Source organism: Chanodichthys erythropterus, chromosome 8 (assembly GCF_024489055.1).
Source record: "Chanodichthys erythropterus isolate Z2021 chromosome 8, ASM2448905v1, whole genome shotgun sequence".
Taxonomy (NCBI): Eukaryota; Metazoa; Chordata; class Actinopteri; order Cypriniformes; family Xenocyprididae; genus Chanodichthys; species Chanodichthys erythropterus.
This window is the reverse complement of record NC_090228.1, coordinates 24,822,808-24,837,445: the sequence shown is the minus strand read 5'-3', so window position 1 is coordinate 24,837,445 and position 14,638 is coordinate 24,822,808. Positions and strand designations below refer to the sequence as shown.

Genomic DNA, 14,638 nt, shown 5'->3' with positions numbered 1-14,638 from the left:
GCCAAAATGAAACAAATTTGTGACAGATTTTTCATATTCCTTTTTAGAACATCATAGTCAGGACAAGGAATAGGTAGAATGTGATCAGAAATGTTGAGACCCAAATTCAACATGAAGCAGGGTAATAACTGCCTGTGAAGCCTATAGAATGCAGTTATAATGATGCTAAAATTCAACACTGTAAAAAATACTGTAAAAGACTGTAAAAATGCTGCGGTGAAAAACTGTTAATTGGTTTACAGAAAGTTTCCGTACTATATACGGTGAATAACTGTAATAGATCTAATCGTACATTTAATGTAATTTTACGGTAAAATACCGTTAAATTCACAGTTTTTGGAAGTGAAAAATAACAATTCATTGTAAAATTTACAGTGAAAAACCGTATATATTGACATTCCCACAATTCCCTGCGTGATACTTCACATTTGATATATTTTTGTTGAAATAACTCTGTTTCTTCTTAGTTTTTCTCATTTTTTTCTAATCAGTTATGTACATTAGGGTTTTATGTTACATCTAATGTTGTTAAATTAATGTTTATTGCATTTTTAAAATTTCATGCATGTTACCCATGATGGTGTTTAGTGTGTGTGTGAGTGACACTGTGTGCTCCTTCTATATGTTAGTGTTGTCCTTCTCAGCTTGTGGAAAAGCTGCTTGTGATGATCTTTGATTCATCATGTGACTCTTATCACCACTGTGTTTGGTGACTGTCAGTGTATTATAAAGGTACAAAACAGATGTTAGTACTTCATTAGGTTGGTAAATTAACATTATATCAGTTAATGAAATATGTTATTTTACCGTAAATTTAACAGATTTAAAATGTAAAATTCACATGTAATTCCGTAAGTATGTTTACAGTTTGATGTCATTTTTACAGTATTGTTCTGGTAACTACAGCTGCTGGTATTTTTCCGTAGAAACAACAGGATTTTTTTTTTACAGTGAAGATATCGGAGTAAAAATGCCCCTGTATGAGGTTTTTTTCTCATATTTATATCAAATGATATGGTTAAGCAATATCACATGAGTAAAAAGCACAATATCACAAAAGTGCTGTTTTTGTCCCGAATAGCACGAGTTCAAATGTGATATTAATTTTATACAACAGTTCAATTAATAAGAAGTTAATATTGTGTTATATTTTAGACACAAATTTGCCAATGAAAATATTACCTATAAAGCCAGAGCTGAACTGCTTTGCATCTCTAGGCAACACACAGCAGTTTTTCGTTTCTAATGAATCTGCGTTTTGTGCGAATCAATTGGGTGAACCAATGGTTCATTGGTCCATTCATAAAGAGAGCCATTTGCTTAATTCCTCAATGACTTACTCGTTTACTCATTAAAAAAAAAAAAAAAAACATTAAAGGTATATATCACCCAAAAATGAAAATTCTGTCATCATTTACTCACACTCATGCCTGTTGAAGCCTAAAAGATTATCTGTAATAAATTCTATGTTGAATTAAATAAAAAAAAAATTCTTCTGAAGCTACTTTTTAAAATGTCTATTTGATGCTTTTTTCATTTACTACAATAATGACTTTAAATAATCCTTTGGGGGTCATTTCTCAGCCAAATTGATGTCTAATTAATTTCTATATGTGTTTATATATATATATATATACACACACACACACACACACACACACACACACACACACACACACACACACACACACACACACACATATTTTAATGCAGTCAGTCATAATCCATTTCTTTCTTTCTTGCAGTCATGCCTTCACCGCAGCACTTTGATGGTCGTGCCATGGTGTCGTGGAATGACCCTGATATCACCATCGCTGTGCCCTGGTACATTGGCCTAATGTTCCGCACCAGACAGACCAGTGGAACCACAACCCTAATGCAGGTCAACGCTGGTGACATGTCTCAAATCAACCTTCTGGTAAGTGTACAAATATGTTACACAGGCTATGCTTATTTGACGCAATTTAATGCCATGTCTTGATCAGCCAACTGTACCATAATTAATTTTGAATAATTTGAATTTTAAATAATTAATGTTGACCCATTTCCTCTAAGATAAGGGACAAGTACGTGCGGTTTGAAGTGCTTCTGGGAGAGCAGAAAGTGGCCACATTGGATTTCCCAGAGGTCCGAGTGAATGATGGGGAATGGCATCACCTCCTCGTGGAGCTGAGGAGCAGCAAAGATGGGAAGGACACCAAGTACTTGACACAGGTGTTCCTGGACTACGACATGTTCACGGTCAGTTCTGTGGTATACCGTCTTAACAAGTTCTTAAAATGTGAAACCTGTTTACTGACGTCCTGCGTGTTTTACAGAAGTCAACAGAGATTGGAAATGAACTACCTGGACTCAAGCTGAGGAGTCTGTTCATTGGCGGACTTCAGGGACTGAGTAACAGCGTCCAGCAGGGCTTTCAGGGATGCATGCAGGTGAAGCCAAGAGAAAGCCTCTTTTTTTAGCATTCAATATGTGTATTTGTCAGATACATAAAATGTGTATTGTGTTGTCAGACATGTTTTAATATGTAATTTATTCTTGAATTTTCAGCATCATTACTCCAGTCTTCAGTGTCACATGATCCTTTAGAAATCATTTTAATATGCTGATTTGGGCTCAAGAAACATTTCTTATTATTATCAATGTTGAAAGCAGTTGTGCTGCTCAATACTTTTGTAGAAGGCTTGTTACATTTTTATTCATGATTCTTTGATGAATAAGTTTAAACAAACAGCATAACAGTATTTTTGATCCTTGCTGAATAAAAGTAATGTTAAAAAAAAAAAAAATTCTTACTTACCCCACACGTTTGTACGGAAGAGGATTAGGGCCAAGCGATAATAAAAAAATAAAACCATCTCGAGATTAAAATTGTTAAATTTCGAGAAACAACTTGTTACATTTCGAGAAAAAAGTTGAAATAAAATGATGAGAATAAAGTCATTAAATTACGAGAAAAAAGTCATTAAATTATGAGAGCAAATTCGTAATTTAATGAATTTGTTCTCGTAATTTAACGACTTTTTTCTCAACATTTTATCTCGACTTTTTTCTCGAAATTGAATGATATTTTTCTCATAATTTAACGAATTTGTTCTCATAATTTAATAACTTTTTTCTCGTAATTTAATGAGTTTATTCTCAACATTTTATCTCGACTATTTTCTCAAAATTTAACAACATTTTTCTCATAATTTAACAAATTTGTTCTCGTAATTTAATGACTTTATTCTCAACATTTTATCTCGACTTTTTTCTCGAAATTTTCTCAACATTTTTCTCATAACTCGTTAAAATACAAATTTGTTCTCATAATTTAATGACTTTTTTCTTGTAATTTAATGACTTTTTTCTCGTAATTTAATGACTTTATTCTCATAATTTAATTACTTTATTCCCAACATTTTATCTCGACTTTTTTCTCGAAATTTAACAACATTTTTCTCATAATTTCACGAATTTGTTCTCGTAATTTAATGACTTTTTTCTCAACATTTTATCTAGACTTTTTTCATGAAATTTAACGACATTTTTCTCATAATTTAATGAATTTGTTCTCGTAATTTAAGGACTTTATTCTCAACGTTTTATCTCGACTTTTTTCTCGAAATTTTCTTGACATTTTTCTCATAATTCGTTAAATTACGAGTTTGTTCTCATAATTTAATGACTTTTTTCTCGTAATTTAATGACTTTATTCTCATAATTTATTTACTTTATTCTCAACATTTTATCTCGACTTTTTTCTCGAAATTTAACAACATTTTTCTCATAATTTAACGAATTTGTTCTTGTAATTTAACGACTTTATTCTCAACATTTTATCTCGACTTTTTTCTCGAAATTTAACAAATTTTTTCTCAAAATTTAACAACTTTAATCTCAAGATGGTTTTATTTTTTTATTATTGCTTGGCCCTAATCCTCTTCCGTACATTTGAATGGTAGTGTAAACACATAAATCTCACCAGAGCCTGTTTGATTATGAATTTGATGTGTGATTCTGAACAAAACTGTCTGAAGTTTAAGTGTAAGGTGACTGACTCTACATAAACATGTCACAGGGGGTCAGGATGGGGGAGACCGCCACCAACACAGCTAACATCAACATGCAGCAGGCGCTAAAGATCCACGTGGAGGAAGGCTGTGATATGGCCAACCCCTGCGACTCCAACATCTGCCCCGAGAACAGCGACTGCACAGACGACTGGAACGCACACACCTGCGCCTGTGACCCTGGTACTGACACGTGCATCACATTCCCTGCGATTGTACAGATGCCTCGGATTTGACTTCATCAAATTCTTTCTCTCTTTTTGTCACTCACAGGTTTCTTTGGCAAAGACTGTGTTGATGCATGTCATCTGAACCCGTGTGAGCATTTGTCCACGTGTGTTCGTAAGCCGAGCTCCTCTCACGGCTACACATGCGAGTGCAGTCAGGACTACTATGGACAGTACTGTGAAAACAAGTAAGTCTGCATACCGGATATGATGCCAGATAAGATCAGGCTGGTTTATTCCAGGTGGTTTTGGAATAGCTGGTGGGCCAGCATATCTATGCTGTTAAATAAAATAGCATGACTAGACTTTCTAATGAGGCAGGTTAACCAAAGAATCTTGCTGGTTAAGCTAATTAAATGGTTAGTTCACACAAAAATGTAAATTCTGTCATGATTTACTCACCCTCACGCCAATCCAAACCCATAAAACATTTGTTCAACGCATTTTTAATATTCTCTTATCATTTTTGTCCATGGTTAGACTTTATGCTGATGGTCCACTTTAGACATTCTTCTAACTATAAGAACCTTTGCAGCTACATGTCAACTAACTCTCATTAGAGTATTAGTAGACTGTTAGTAGTTTAATAAGTCGACATGTAGTTGCAAAGTTAGGCCTCAGACTCAGAATTTTTCCTCTGCATTTATCCCATCTAAGTTAGCGCAAACACATTAAGAGCATCATTTGAGCATCAAAATAAAGTGTTAGCAGATATTAAGCAGACAGTCTCTAATGAGAGTTACTTGACATGTAGTTGCAAAGTTACTTGTAGTTAGTAGAATGTCTAAAGTGGACCATCTAAATAAAGTGTTTTTAACGCTCAACATACGTTTGTTTTAATGTATGTGCATTGATCAGTATTTATATTTCAATAAAATCCTTAATTAAGTCATATAAAGCAATTGTGTCACTTCCAGGGGTGGAGCCAGGGAGGTGGCCAGGGGTGACCCTTGGCCTAAGCTTGGCCACCCCTTTGGCCACCCCCCTCACAATCGCTGTTTCTGTCTACTTTTTTTTGTTGACAAGATTGCGTTTATTTAAACGCAGAACCGTCTCTTTATGACCACAAAAAACGGGAGACTTTTCAGACGCACACTCCAACTCCAGCAGGCGCAAGTCAAACGCGCGCAGAAACGATACAGGTGCCAATTATATACAACTATAGCTTACGTAATTGTTTCTCGCACTTTTGAATCACGCGCAAAAAATGGCGCGCTGTATATTTTTTACAGTCTATGTATATTACTCACTATAAATGCAACGTCGTAGTTCTGTCATCTATTAAGTCATGAAATAACCAAAAAAGGCGATTAAAGCTACGTTAAAATTGCATGCATGTAGGCCTATATATGCGTCACATGTCTCTGGACTAAAATATTCTGCTGTGTATGTATTTTTTTATGCATAAATAAATGTGAGAACTGTGCATTTGTACTAGAAGATACTAATTTTGCGTTAATTTATAAAGTACGAATAAAAATGCATAATTAATTTTACATTCTGGCATTTATGTGCTGTTGACTTCCACATCAGCAAATGGGAATTCAAAAGAGAACACTTAGTTAATTTTAAGTATGATTGAAGTGTTGCAATTATTTCTTTTGACAATAGTTAAACATTTTGTGTTTTTGGTTACTTTTTGAAACAGACAAACTCAGAATTGTTGAAGAGTTCATTACATAAAATTCAATGAATGTTGAATAATCTTTGAACTACAGTATGTAGTTATCTGTCTCATCCATGGAAATGAACAAGCTATTGGGGGCTCTGAGAACCAGAAGTGACTGAACAAGTTGAAATTTAGCTATAGTATGAGCCCCTTTATTGCCTGCAAGTGAGGAATGATTCATAAAAAGAAGAAGAAAAAAAAGGTCAAATTCACTCAGTATTCCATGATCTCAATTACAGTTAAAAAATGAACTGGATTCAGTTGTGTTGTAGGCACAGTCCTAATTTTTACATTTAGATAATGAAGATTTCTGTGCTACCCCTGACTGGTTGCTGGCCCCTGCCTGGCCACCCCTACGAAAAAATCCTGGCTCCGCCACTGGTCTCTTCAGAAGAATTTAGATTAAACCGCTTGATTAATATGGATTACTTTTATGATGACTTTATGATCCTTTGAAGCTTGTGTCAACTTTCAGTTTGTTTTTAGAATGTTATGTGGATGAGTTAATGATGACAGAATTTTTATTTTTGAGTGAGCAATATCTTTAAACTTATTATGGCAGACTAAACTGGTCTCTTTAACCGAGTTAAAAGGTCAAATGATTCTAAGAATGGTGAGGAACAGTTCCGGTTATATTTCCGCTTGAGCCTGGTACAGCATGGCATGCTTAAAAACCGTTCTCAGCCTGGAATTCTCAGCGCAGTTAGCTAACTGTGCTGAACCATGCTGGTAGAATGCGTGTAGTGATGTCGCCACTCAGGATCAGTGACTTATCTGTTGCCTGGCTACTAGTTTCTCTGTTTGAGCGAGTTAATGCAAGTTAATAATAAAAATTAAAAGAAATATCTGACCATCCTCCATAATGCGGTTGTTATTTACATCACATAAACTCTTGCATTACCAAGGCAACGACTGGTGCATTTGTATTACATTCCAAAGAGCTCCATTATCAGTCCCACTGTAGAAAATAAATCCATACCGGCTGAGCCGGATCAGCACGGAATGGAATGGTTAAGCAACTCTGGACCAGAGGACTAGTAGCAATAGCAATGAAACTGATCGACTAGTGTAGCAGTGTTGCCAAGTTTGGGCTACTTTTACCACGGGTTGTTTTTCATGTCTGCGGTTTGAAGCGACTCCAAATAACATCATATTTAGCCCTTGGAATGTGAATTTTACCTGGGGAAGCATGACAAAAATGTGGATTTTACCCCCAGGAAAGTGATTGGGCTAGATTTGGGCTAGTTTTGAGTAGCAATTGGGCAGGTTTTGTTGTGAAAACCTAGCAACCCTGTAGTGTAGTATGTCAGACAAGGTTGGTTTTTGTAGGGAAGTCTTCCCATCTAACAGGAAACCTTCTCAGAACTTTGGCTAACGTTCTGGCAAGGTTCTCTCAAAGTTATGAACAAATGTTCTTCCAGTAACTTTAATAGAATGTTCGTTCATAGTTATCTGGTCTTTAATAGTGCTCTCAAAATGTTATTACATGAAACATTTCTACTTACTACTTGTTTCAAAACATTGTAAAATGATAAGAAATGAAAGGAATGTTTCCTTAATGTTTTCACTAACCATCACATAAACAAGAAAACTGTTTTTTAAAATGCACAATATGAACGTTCTGAGAACATTAAGAAAAAAATTCCAAAACTTAATGGGAACATAATCAAAATGTTCTTTTTTTAAAAAATCTATTTTTGTTAGCTGGGTTGCTAGTCAAACCTTTTGTTAGTGTTTGAACTGGTCAATAATATTATGCAGTCCTGTCTACTAATAGATCTTGCATGGCACATTTCAGGGTTTTGACAACCTAATCAGGGTTTATACTGCGATAATGACCGGCTGACCGTACATTATAGCTTACGTCACTTCAGGATGGATATTAAGCTGTTACATTCTGAATGGAATTGACACACTGCAATGAGTTTTTACACCGTAACAGTTTTTTTGCACTGTAACACATTGAGATTTCTGAAGTATTGCATTTCTTAGAGTAGCGCAAAACTGTTTTTAGCGACAATTTGAATATCGTGAATTCGTGCAGTTTAAATGATTTGCATTATGGAAGTCATCTTCATTTCAGTGGTTTGTGTGTGTGCGTGTGTATGGGTATGGGTGTGTCTGTCACTCTGTTGGCTCTTCTCCACAATGTGAGGGAAAACAACACAATACACCCTGTCACAAGTCTGCACAAGATCTGCGGAATTGTTACCTTTCCTTTTATTTTCATATTTAATCTGCTAAAGCCTCTGATCAGCAATGAATTCCTGTCTCAGCAGTCACAAATGGGACGTCTTTGTCTGTGCTTCCTCTCTCTCTGTTGACATGACTGTCCTCTATTAGATTAAGACCCAAACACGCTGCTAGCACCTGATGCTGAGTTAATAAGCACCATGCGGCCCTGCAGTCTGCACTTTTTAAGGAGAGAATTGCAGAGAAGGAATGTTTCCTCACCCTCAGTGTCCTGAAATAAGTCAACAATGGAAATGTTCTGACCTCCACCTGACCTTCTTCTGGGCACTATTGAGTTTCTTTTCAGCACAGAATTTAGCAATAAAACATTTTGCTTACATCTTTGAACTATAACATTAGCACACATAATAGCACACACTTGACAAATTGCAAATGGTGGTCCCGTGTAGTATAGTGCAACCCAACACAATACCAAACATTTATAGTAAAGAAAAGTAAATAAAATGATTGAAAATGTAAATTTAAAGGTGCCATAGAATGCTTTTTCACAAGATGTAACATAAGTCTAAGGTGTCTCCTGAATGTGTCTGTGAAGTTTCAGTTCAAAATACCCCATAGATTTTTTTTAATTCATTTTTTTAACTGCCTATTTTTGGGCATAATTAAATATGCGCTGATTCTGTGCGTGTCCCCTTTAAATGCTCGTGCCCCACACCACCCGGGCTCGCGACTGCCTTAAACAGCATTTAAACAAAGTTCACACAGCTAATATAACCCTCAAAATGGATCTTTACAAAGTGTTCGTCATGCAGCATAACCGATTATGCAAGTATGGTATTTATTTGGATGTTTACATTTGATTCTGAATGAGTTTGAGGCTATGCTCCATGGCTAATGAGCTTAAGCTAAAATTACACTCTGTTGGAGAGATTTATAAAGAATGAAGTTGTTTATGAATTATACAGACTGCAAGTGTTTAATAATGAAAATAACGACCACTCTTGTCCCTGTGAATACAGTAAGAAACGATGGTAACTTTAACCACATTTAACAGTACATTAGTAACATGCTAACAAAACATTTAGAAAGACAATTTACAAATATCACTAAAAATATCATGTTATCATGAATCATGTCAGACTTTAGCCATTTTTCGCTATTGTTCTTGCTTGCTTACCTGCATAAAGTCTGTTGATTCAGCTGTGCACAGATCCAGACGTTAATACTGGCTTGTCTAATGCCTTGAACATGGGGTGGCATATGCAAATATTAGGGGCGTACATATTAATGATCCCGACTGTTACGTAACAGATGTTATGATGTTAACAAACGTATGAGATTCGCCTCTTCTTCTGAGGTCTTTTAAACAAATTAGATTTATATAAGAAGGAGGAAACAATGGTGTTTGAGACTCACTGTATGTCATTTCCAAGTACTGAACTCTTGTTATTCAACTATGCCAAGGTAAATTCAATTTTCAATTCTAGGGCACCTTTAATGTTACCATGAAAGCACACCAATATGCTAAATTATTAACATGGCTCAGGCTTGTCCAATTTAGCTTAATTTGCCTATAGCCTCTACCAAGTAACAGATTAATTTGCATTAAATACACTGACTTTGATCTTTAACGTCAACAACACTGAATATGGCAAGCATTTCTCCTCTTATTTATAAGCTGATAAGCCTCTTTATTTTGCTATTCCAGTTATGCATGATTATATAGTTCATTGCATTTTGCATTGTTTTCCCCTGCTGACCCACCAAAGTTTTAGAGTATGTTTGGTAACTGTGGTTTTTCTAAATCGCCTGCTTTATGTGTAAAGCGCAGGATAAACATACACCTGTAGAAAAGTCCTTGGCCACCCAAGAAAATGATGATAAAATTTGTTTACTTGGACAGTTGGTCGATTTTTTTTCTTGTACAAACAAGCACAAGCCTGTTTCTCATCATTTTCCCGTCTTCAGTGTTGTGTTATTACTTATCGTCTGAAGTCTGCCAACCTGCACATCTAATCTTTTGATCCCTGCACCATGACAAATCCTGCCAGTGATTGATGGAAAGGGTTTTACTTGATGGTTGATCTGCTTTGATGCATTGGTGCTGTGAGTGTGAGAGTGTTGAGATGATGCAGGTTACAGTTTATAACCTTTGTCAATTATGTCACTTAAAAAAACACACACATTTGGAAAACTTAAACTGTTCAAAAAAATGCAGTATATTCAAATTTGAGCTGGAGGAGGTGGAGGGGTTCAGAGGAACTGCTTCAGTACTATCTTACAACAAACCACAGTATTTAAATGTTGAGCAAGCAATCTCATTGGCTGCTGGATTTTGAAAATGTAATACAAAGTAAAATTAGGCATAAAATGAAGGAGAAACATTTCTGCAGAATAGGTCCTCACAATTTTTTTTTTTTAGTTTAAAGGGTTAGTTCACACAAAAAAGAAAATAATGTCATTTATTACTCACCCTCATGTCGTAAAACCTTCGTTAATCTTCGGAACGCAAATTAAGATATTTTTGTTGAAATCCGATGGCTCCGTGCATAGCCAGCAATGACATTTCTTCTCTCAAGATCCATAAAGGTACTAAAAACTTATTTAAATCAGTCCATGTGAGTACAGTGGTTCAATATTAATATTATAAAGCAACAAGAATATTTTTGGTGCACCAAAAAAACAAAATAAAGACTTATATAGTGATGGCCGATTTCAAAACACTGCTTCAGGAAGCTTCGGTGTGTTATGAATCAGCGTGTCGAATCAGCGGTTCAGAGCTCCAGAGTCACATGATTTCAGCAGTTTGGCGATTTGACACGCGGTCATGATTCAACACGCTGATTCATAACGCTCCGAAGCAGTGTTTTGAAATTGGCCATCACTAAGTAAGTCGTTATTTTGTTTTTTTGGCGCACCAAAAATATGGCATGAGGGTGAGTAATAAATGACTTTATTGTCATTTTTTGGTGAACTAACCCTTTAACTTTTCACCCAAATTGTTATTCCGATAATATAACTTGTAATGAAAAACATTTTACCATGTTACAAAAGAATGAATGCATTTTCATTAGCGGTCTCAGACTTTTTGTACCCCACTGTAAAAGAATGTCTTTTCTGCACACAGGGTGGAGAAACCATGTCCTCGTGGATGGTGGGGCAGCCCCATGTGCGGTCCTTGCGACTGTGATGTCAGCAAAGGCTTCAACCCTGACTGCAACAAGACTACTGGAGAATGTCGCTGCAAGGTATGAAGATGAGATTTTCTTTTTACAAAATGTACCCAAACTGGTCTGAGCCTTTCAGTCTGGACTTTATGTTTGCTGTCCAATGTAACAAAATTTCATAATGTCATAAAACGTCCCTTGACTATCGTTACAAAGTACCTCTTTCACGCAGGACAACTACTATCGACCGAAAGACAGCAACACCTGTTTCCCCTGTGACTGCTTCCATTTGGGCGCCAATTCACGCACCTGCGACCCAGAGACGGGTCAGTGTCCCTGCAAGGCGGGTGTGATTGGACGCCAGTGCAACCGCTGTGACAACCCCTTCTCTGAAGTAACCAGCACGGGCTGTGAGGGTACGTACTCTTAGAGTTTCCCACTTTGAGTTTAAAACAAATGTGGTAAAGTGTATCTACGCTAATGAAGTTCTAAGTGTTCCATATCTTTTACCCTTCAGTTGTGTATGAGGGCTGCCCAAAAGCCTTTGATGCTGGAATTTGGTGGCCCAGGACCAGTTTTGGACGTCCAGTTGCCATGAATTGCCCCAAGGGATCTATTGGTGAGTGCTGCTAGCCTTGTTACTGTGATGAATTGACAATGACTATCTAAATACATACAGTATCTTACAAAAGTGAGTACACCCCTCACATTTCAGCAACCATTTTAGTATATCTTCTCAAGAGACAATACTATAGAAATGAAACTTGTATATATTTTAGAGTAGTCAATGTGCTGCTTGTATAGTAGTACAGATTTACTGTCCTCTAAAAATAACTCAACATACAGCCATTATTGTCTAAAAGTGAGTACTCCCTAAGTGAACATGTTAAAACTGTGTCCAAAGTGTCACTATTTTGTGTGAGCACCACTGTTATCTAGCACTGCCTCAATCCTCCTGGGCATGGAATTCACCAGAGCTGCACAGGTTGTTGCTGGGATCCTCTTCCACTTCTCCATAATGACATCACAGAGCTGCTGGATGTTAGACACATGGCGCTTCTCCACCTTCCACTTGAGGATGCCCCACAGGTGCTCAATAGGGTTCAGGTCTGGAGACATACTTGGCCACACCATCACCTTCAGCTTCATCAGCAAGGCAGTTGTCGTCTTGGCGGTGTGTTTGGGGTCGCTATCATGTTGGAAAACTGCCGTTCGGCCCAGTTTCTGAAGGGGTGGCATCATGTTCTGCTTCAGAATGTCACAGTACATGTTGGAATCCATGTGAAGCGCAGTTTCCCAGTCCCAGCAGTACTCATGCAGCCCCAGACTATGGTGCTACCACCACCATGCTTGACTGTAGGCAAGATACAATTTTCTTGGTACTTCTCACCACTGTGTCGCCACACATGCTGGACACCATCTGAGTCAAATAAGTTTATCTTAGTCTCATCAGACCACAGGACATGGTTCCAGTAATTCATACTCTTGGACAGGTTGTCTTCAGCAAACTGTTTGCGGGCTTTTTTTGTGAGCCAGCTTCAGACGAGACTTCTTTCTGGGATGACAGACAGCCATGCAAACAGACTTGTTGCAATGTGCGGCGTATGGTCTGAGCACTGACCTCCCGCTTCTGCAACCTCTAAAGCATTGCTGGCAGCATTCATGCGTCTGTTTTTTTCAAGCCAGCTTCTGCACCTGACGCACAGCACGAGGACTCAACTTCTTTGATCGACCCTTGCGAGGCCTGTTCCGAATGGAACCCGTCTTGGAAAACCTCTGTATGACCCTGGCCACTGTGTCGTAACTCAGTTTCATGGTGTTACCGATCTTCTTATAGCCTAGGCCATCTTTGTGGAGAGCAACAATTCTAATTCTCAAATCCTCAGAGAGTTCTTTGCCACGAGGTGCCATGTTGAACATCCAGTGATCAGTATGAGAGGATTGTACTCAAAGCACCAAATTATAACTGCTCTAGTACAAGATATGCAAATTTGTATGGTCCTATCAAGCAGAAAAAAACATAAACATGATTAATAGGACACATGTGGCTTTGTGAAATGTGAAGGGTGTACTCACTTTCATGAGATGCTGCATATTTATATATATATATATATATATATATATATATATATATATATATATATAATACACACACACACACACACACACACACACACACACACACACACACACACACACACACACACACACACACACACACACACACACACACACACACACACACACTTACATTCGGCAGATACATTTTTCCAAAGTGACTTACTTTGCATTCCAGGTAAAAATCAGTTTATTTCCTGGGAATCAATCTCATGACCTTGGCATTGTAGATATACAGTCATTATTAAATTATTCAGACACCTTGAACATTTCATTCATTATTACAGTTTATTCACTATAGTTTAAAAAATGGTAATAAAATATGACAAGATCTCAGAGGTAAACTGTGTCAAAAAAAAGAAAAATCTTAATTATGTCAGATAACACTTAAGCAAAACATGGTGAGGTCAAAGTGTCTGAATAATTTTTGGTCCCAAATGTTTATCAGTTTTACTGGTCCACTGTATGAAGATTTTTTTGGAATCATATGTCAAATTTACTTTATTTTGCTATCTTCATTTACATAAATGAACTATAGTGTCCTGCACCCACTAGTAAAAATATATCAAAAATTATATCTAGTGTCTGAATAATTTTTGGTTTGACTGTATATATCATAAATAATGTCATATACTGTATATGTGTGTGTGTGTGTGTATATATATACAGTACAGTCCAAAAGTTTGGAACCACTAAGATTTTTAATGTTTTTAAAAGAAGTTTCGTCTCCTCACCAAGGCTACATTTATTTAATTATTAGTAATATTGTGAAATATTATTACAATTTAAAATAACTGTGTACTATTTAAATATATTTGACAAAGTAATTTATTCCTTTTATCAAAGCTGAATTTTCAGCATCGTTACTCCAGTCTTCAGTGTCACATGATCCTTCAGAAATCATTGTAATATGCTGATTTGCTGCTCAATAAACATTTATGATTATTTTCAATGTTGAAAACAGTTGTGTACTTTTTTTTTTTTTTCAGGATTCCTTGATGAATAGAAAGTTCAAAAGAACAGCATTTATCTGAAATACAAAGCTTCTGTAACATTATACACTACCGTTCAAAAGTTTGGGGTCAGTAAGAATTTTTATTTTTATTTTTTTGAAAAGAAATGAAAGAAATTAATACTTTTATTCAGCAAGGATGCATTAAATCAATCAAAAGTGGCAGTAAAGACATTTATAATGTTACAAAAGATTAG

General features: G+C 36.4%; 1 protein-coding gene across 5 annotated transcripts in view; it reads left to right on the top strand.

Moving 5' to 3' along the window:
• The window catches only part of celsr1a (cadherin EGF LAG seven-pass G-type receptor 1a), a 121,130-nt gene that overhangs the window by 84,360 nt on the left and 22,132 nt on the right, over positions 1 to 14,638 (top strand). For all 5 annotated transcript variants that reach the window (XM_067392397.1, XM_067392398.1, XM_067392395.1 and 2 more), the window contains 8 exons: positions 1,746 to 1,918; positions 2,056 to 2,241; positions 2,319 to 2,432; positions 4,064 to 4,238; positions 4,329 to 4,470; positions 11,272 to 11,392; positions 11,544 to 11,727; positions 11,829 to 11,930. In XM_067392397.1, the coding sequence (XP_067248498.1) occupies positions 1,746 to 1,918; positions 2,056 to 2,241; positions 2,319 to 2,432; positions 4,064 to 4,238; positions 4,329 to 4,470; positions 11,272 to 11,392; positions 11,544 to 11,727; positions 11,829 to 11,930 (1,197 nt within the window). The remainder of the gene's footprint in view (positions 1 to 1,745; positions 1,919 to 2,055; positions 2,242 to 2,318; positions 2,433 to 4,063; positions 4,239 to 4,328; positions 4,471 to 11,271; positions 11,393 to 11,543; positions 11,728 to 11,828; positions 11,931 to 14,638) is intronic.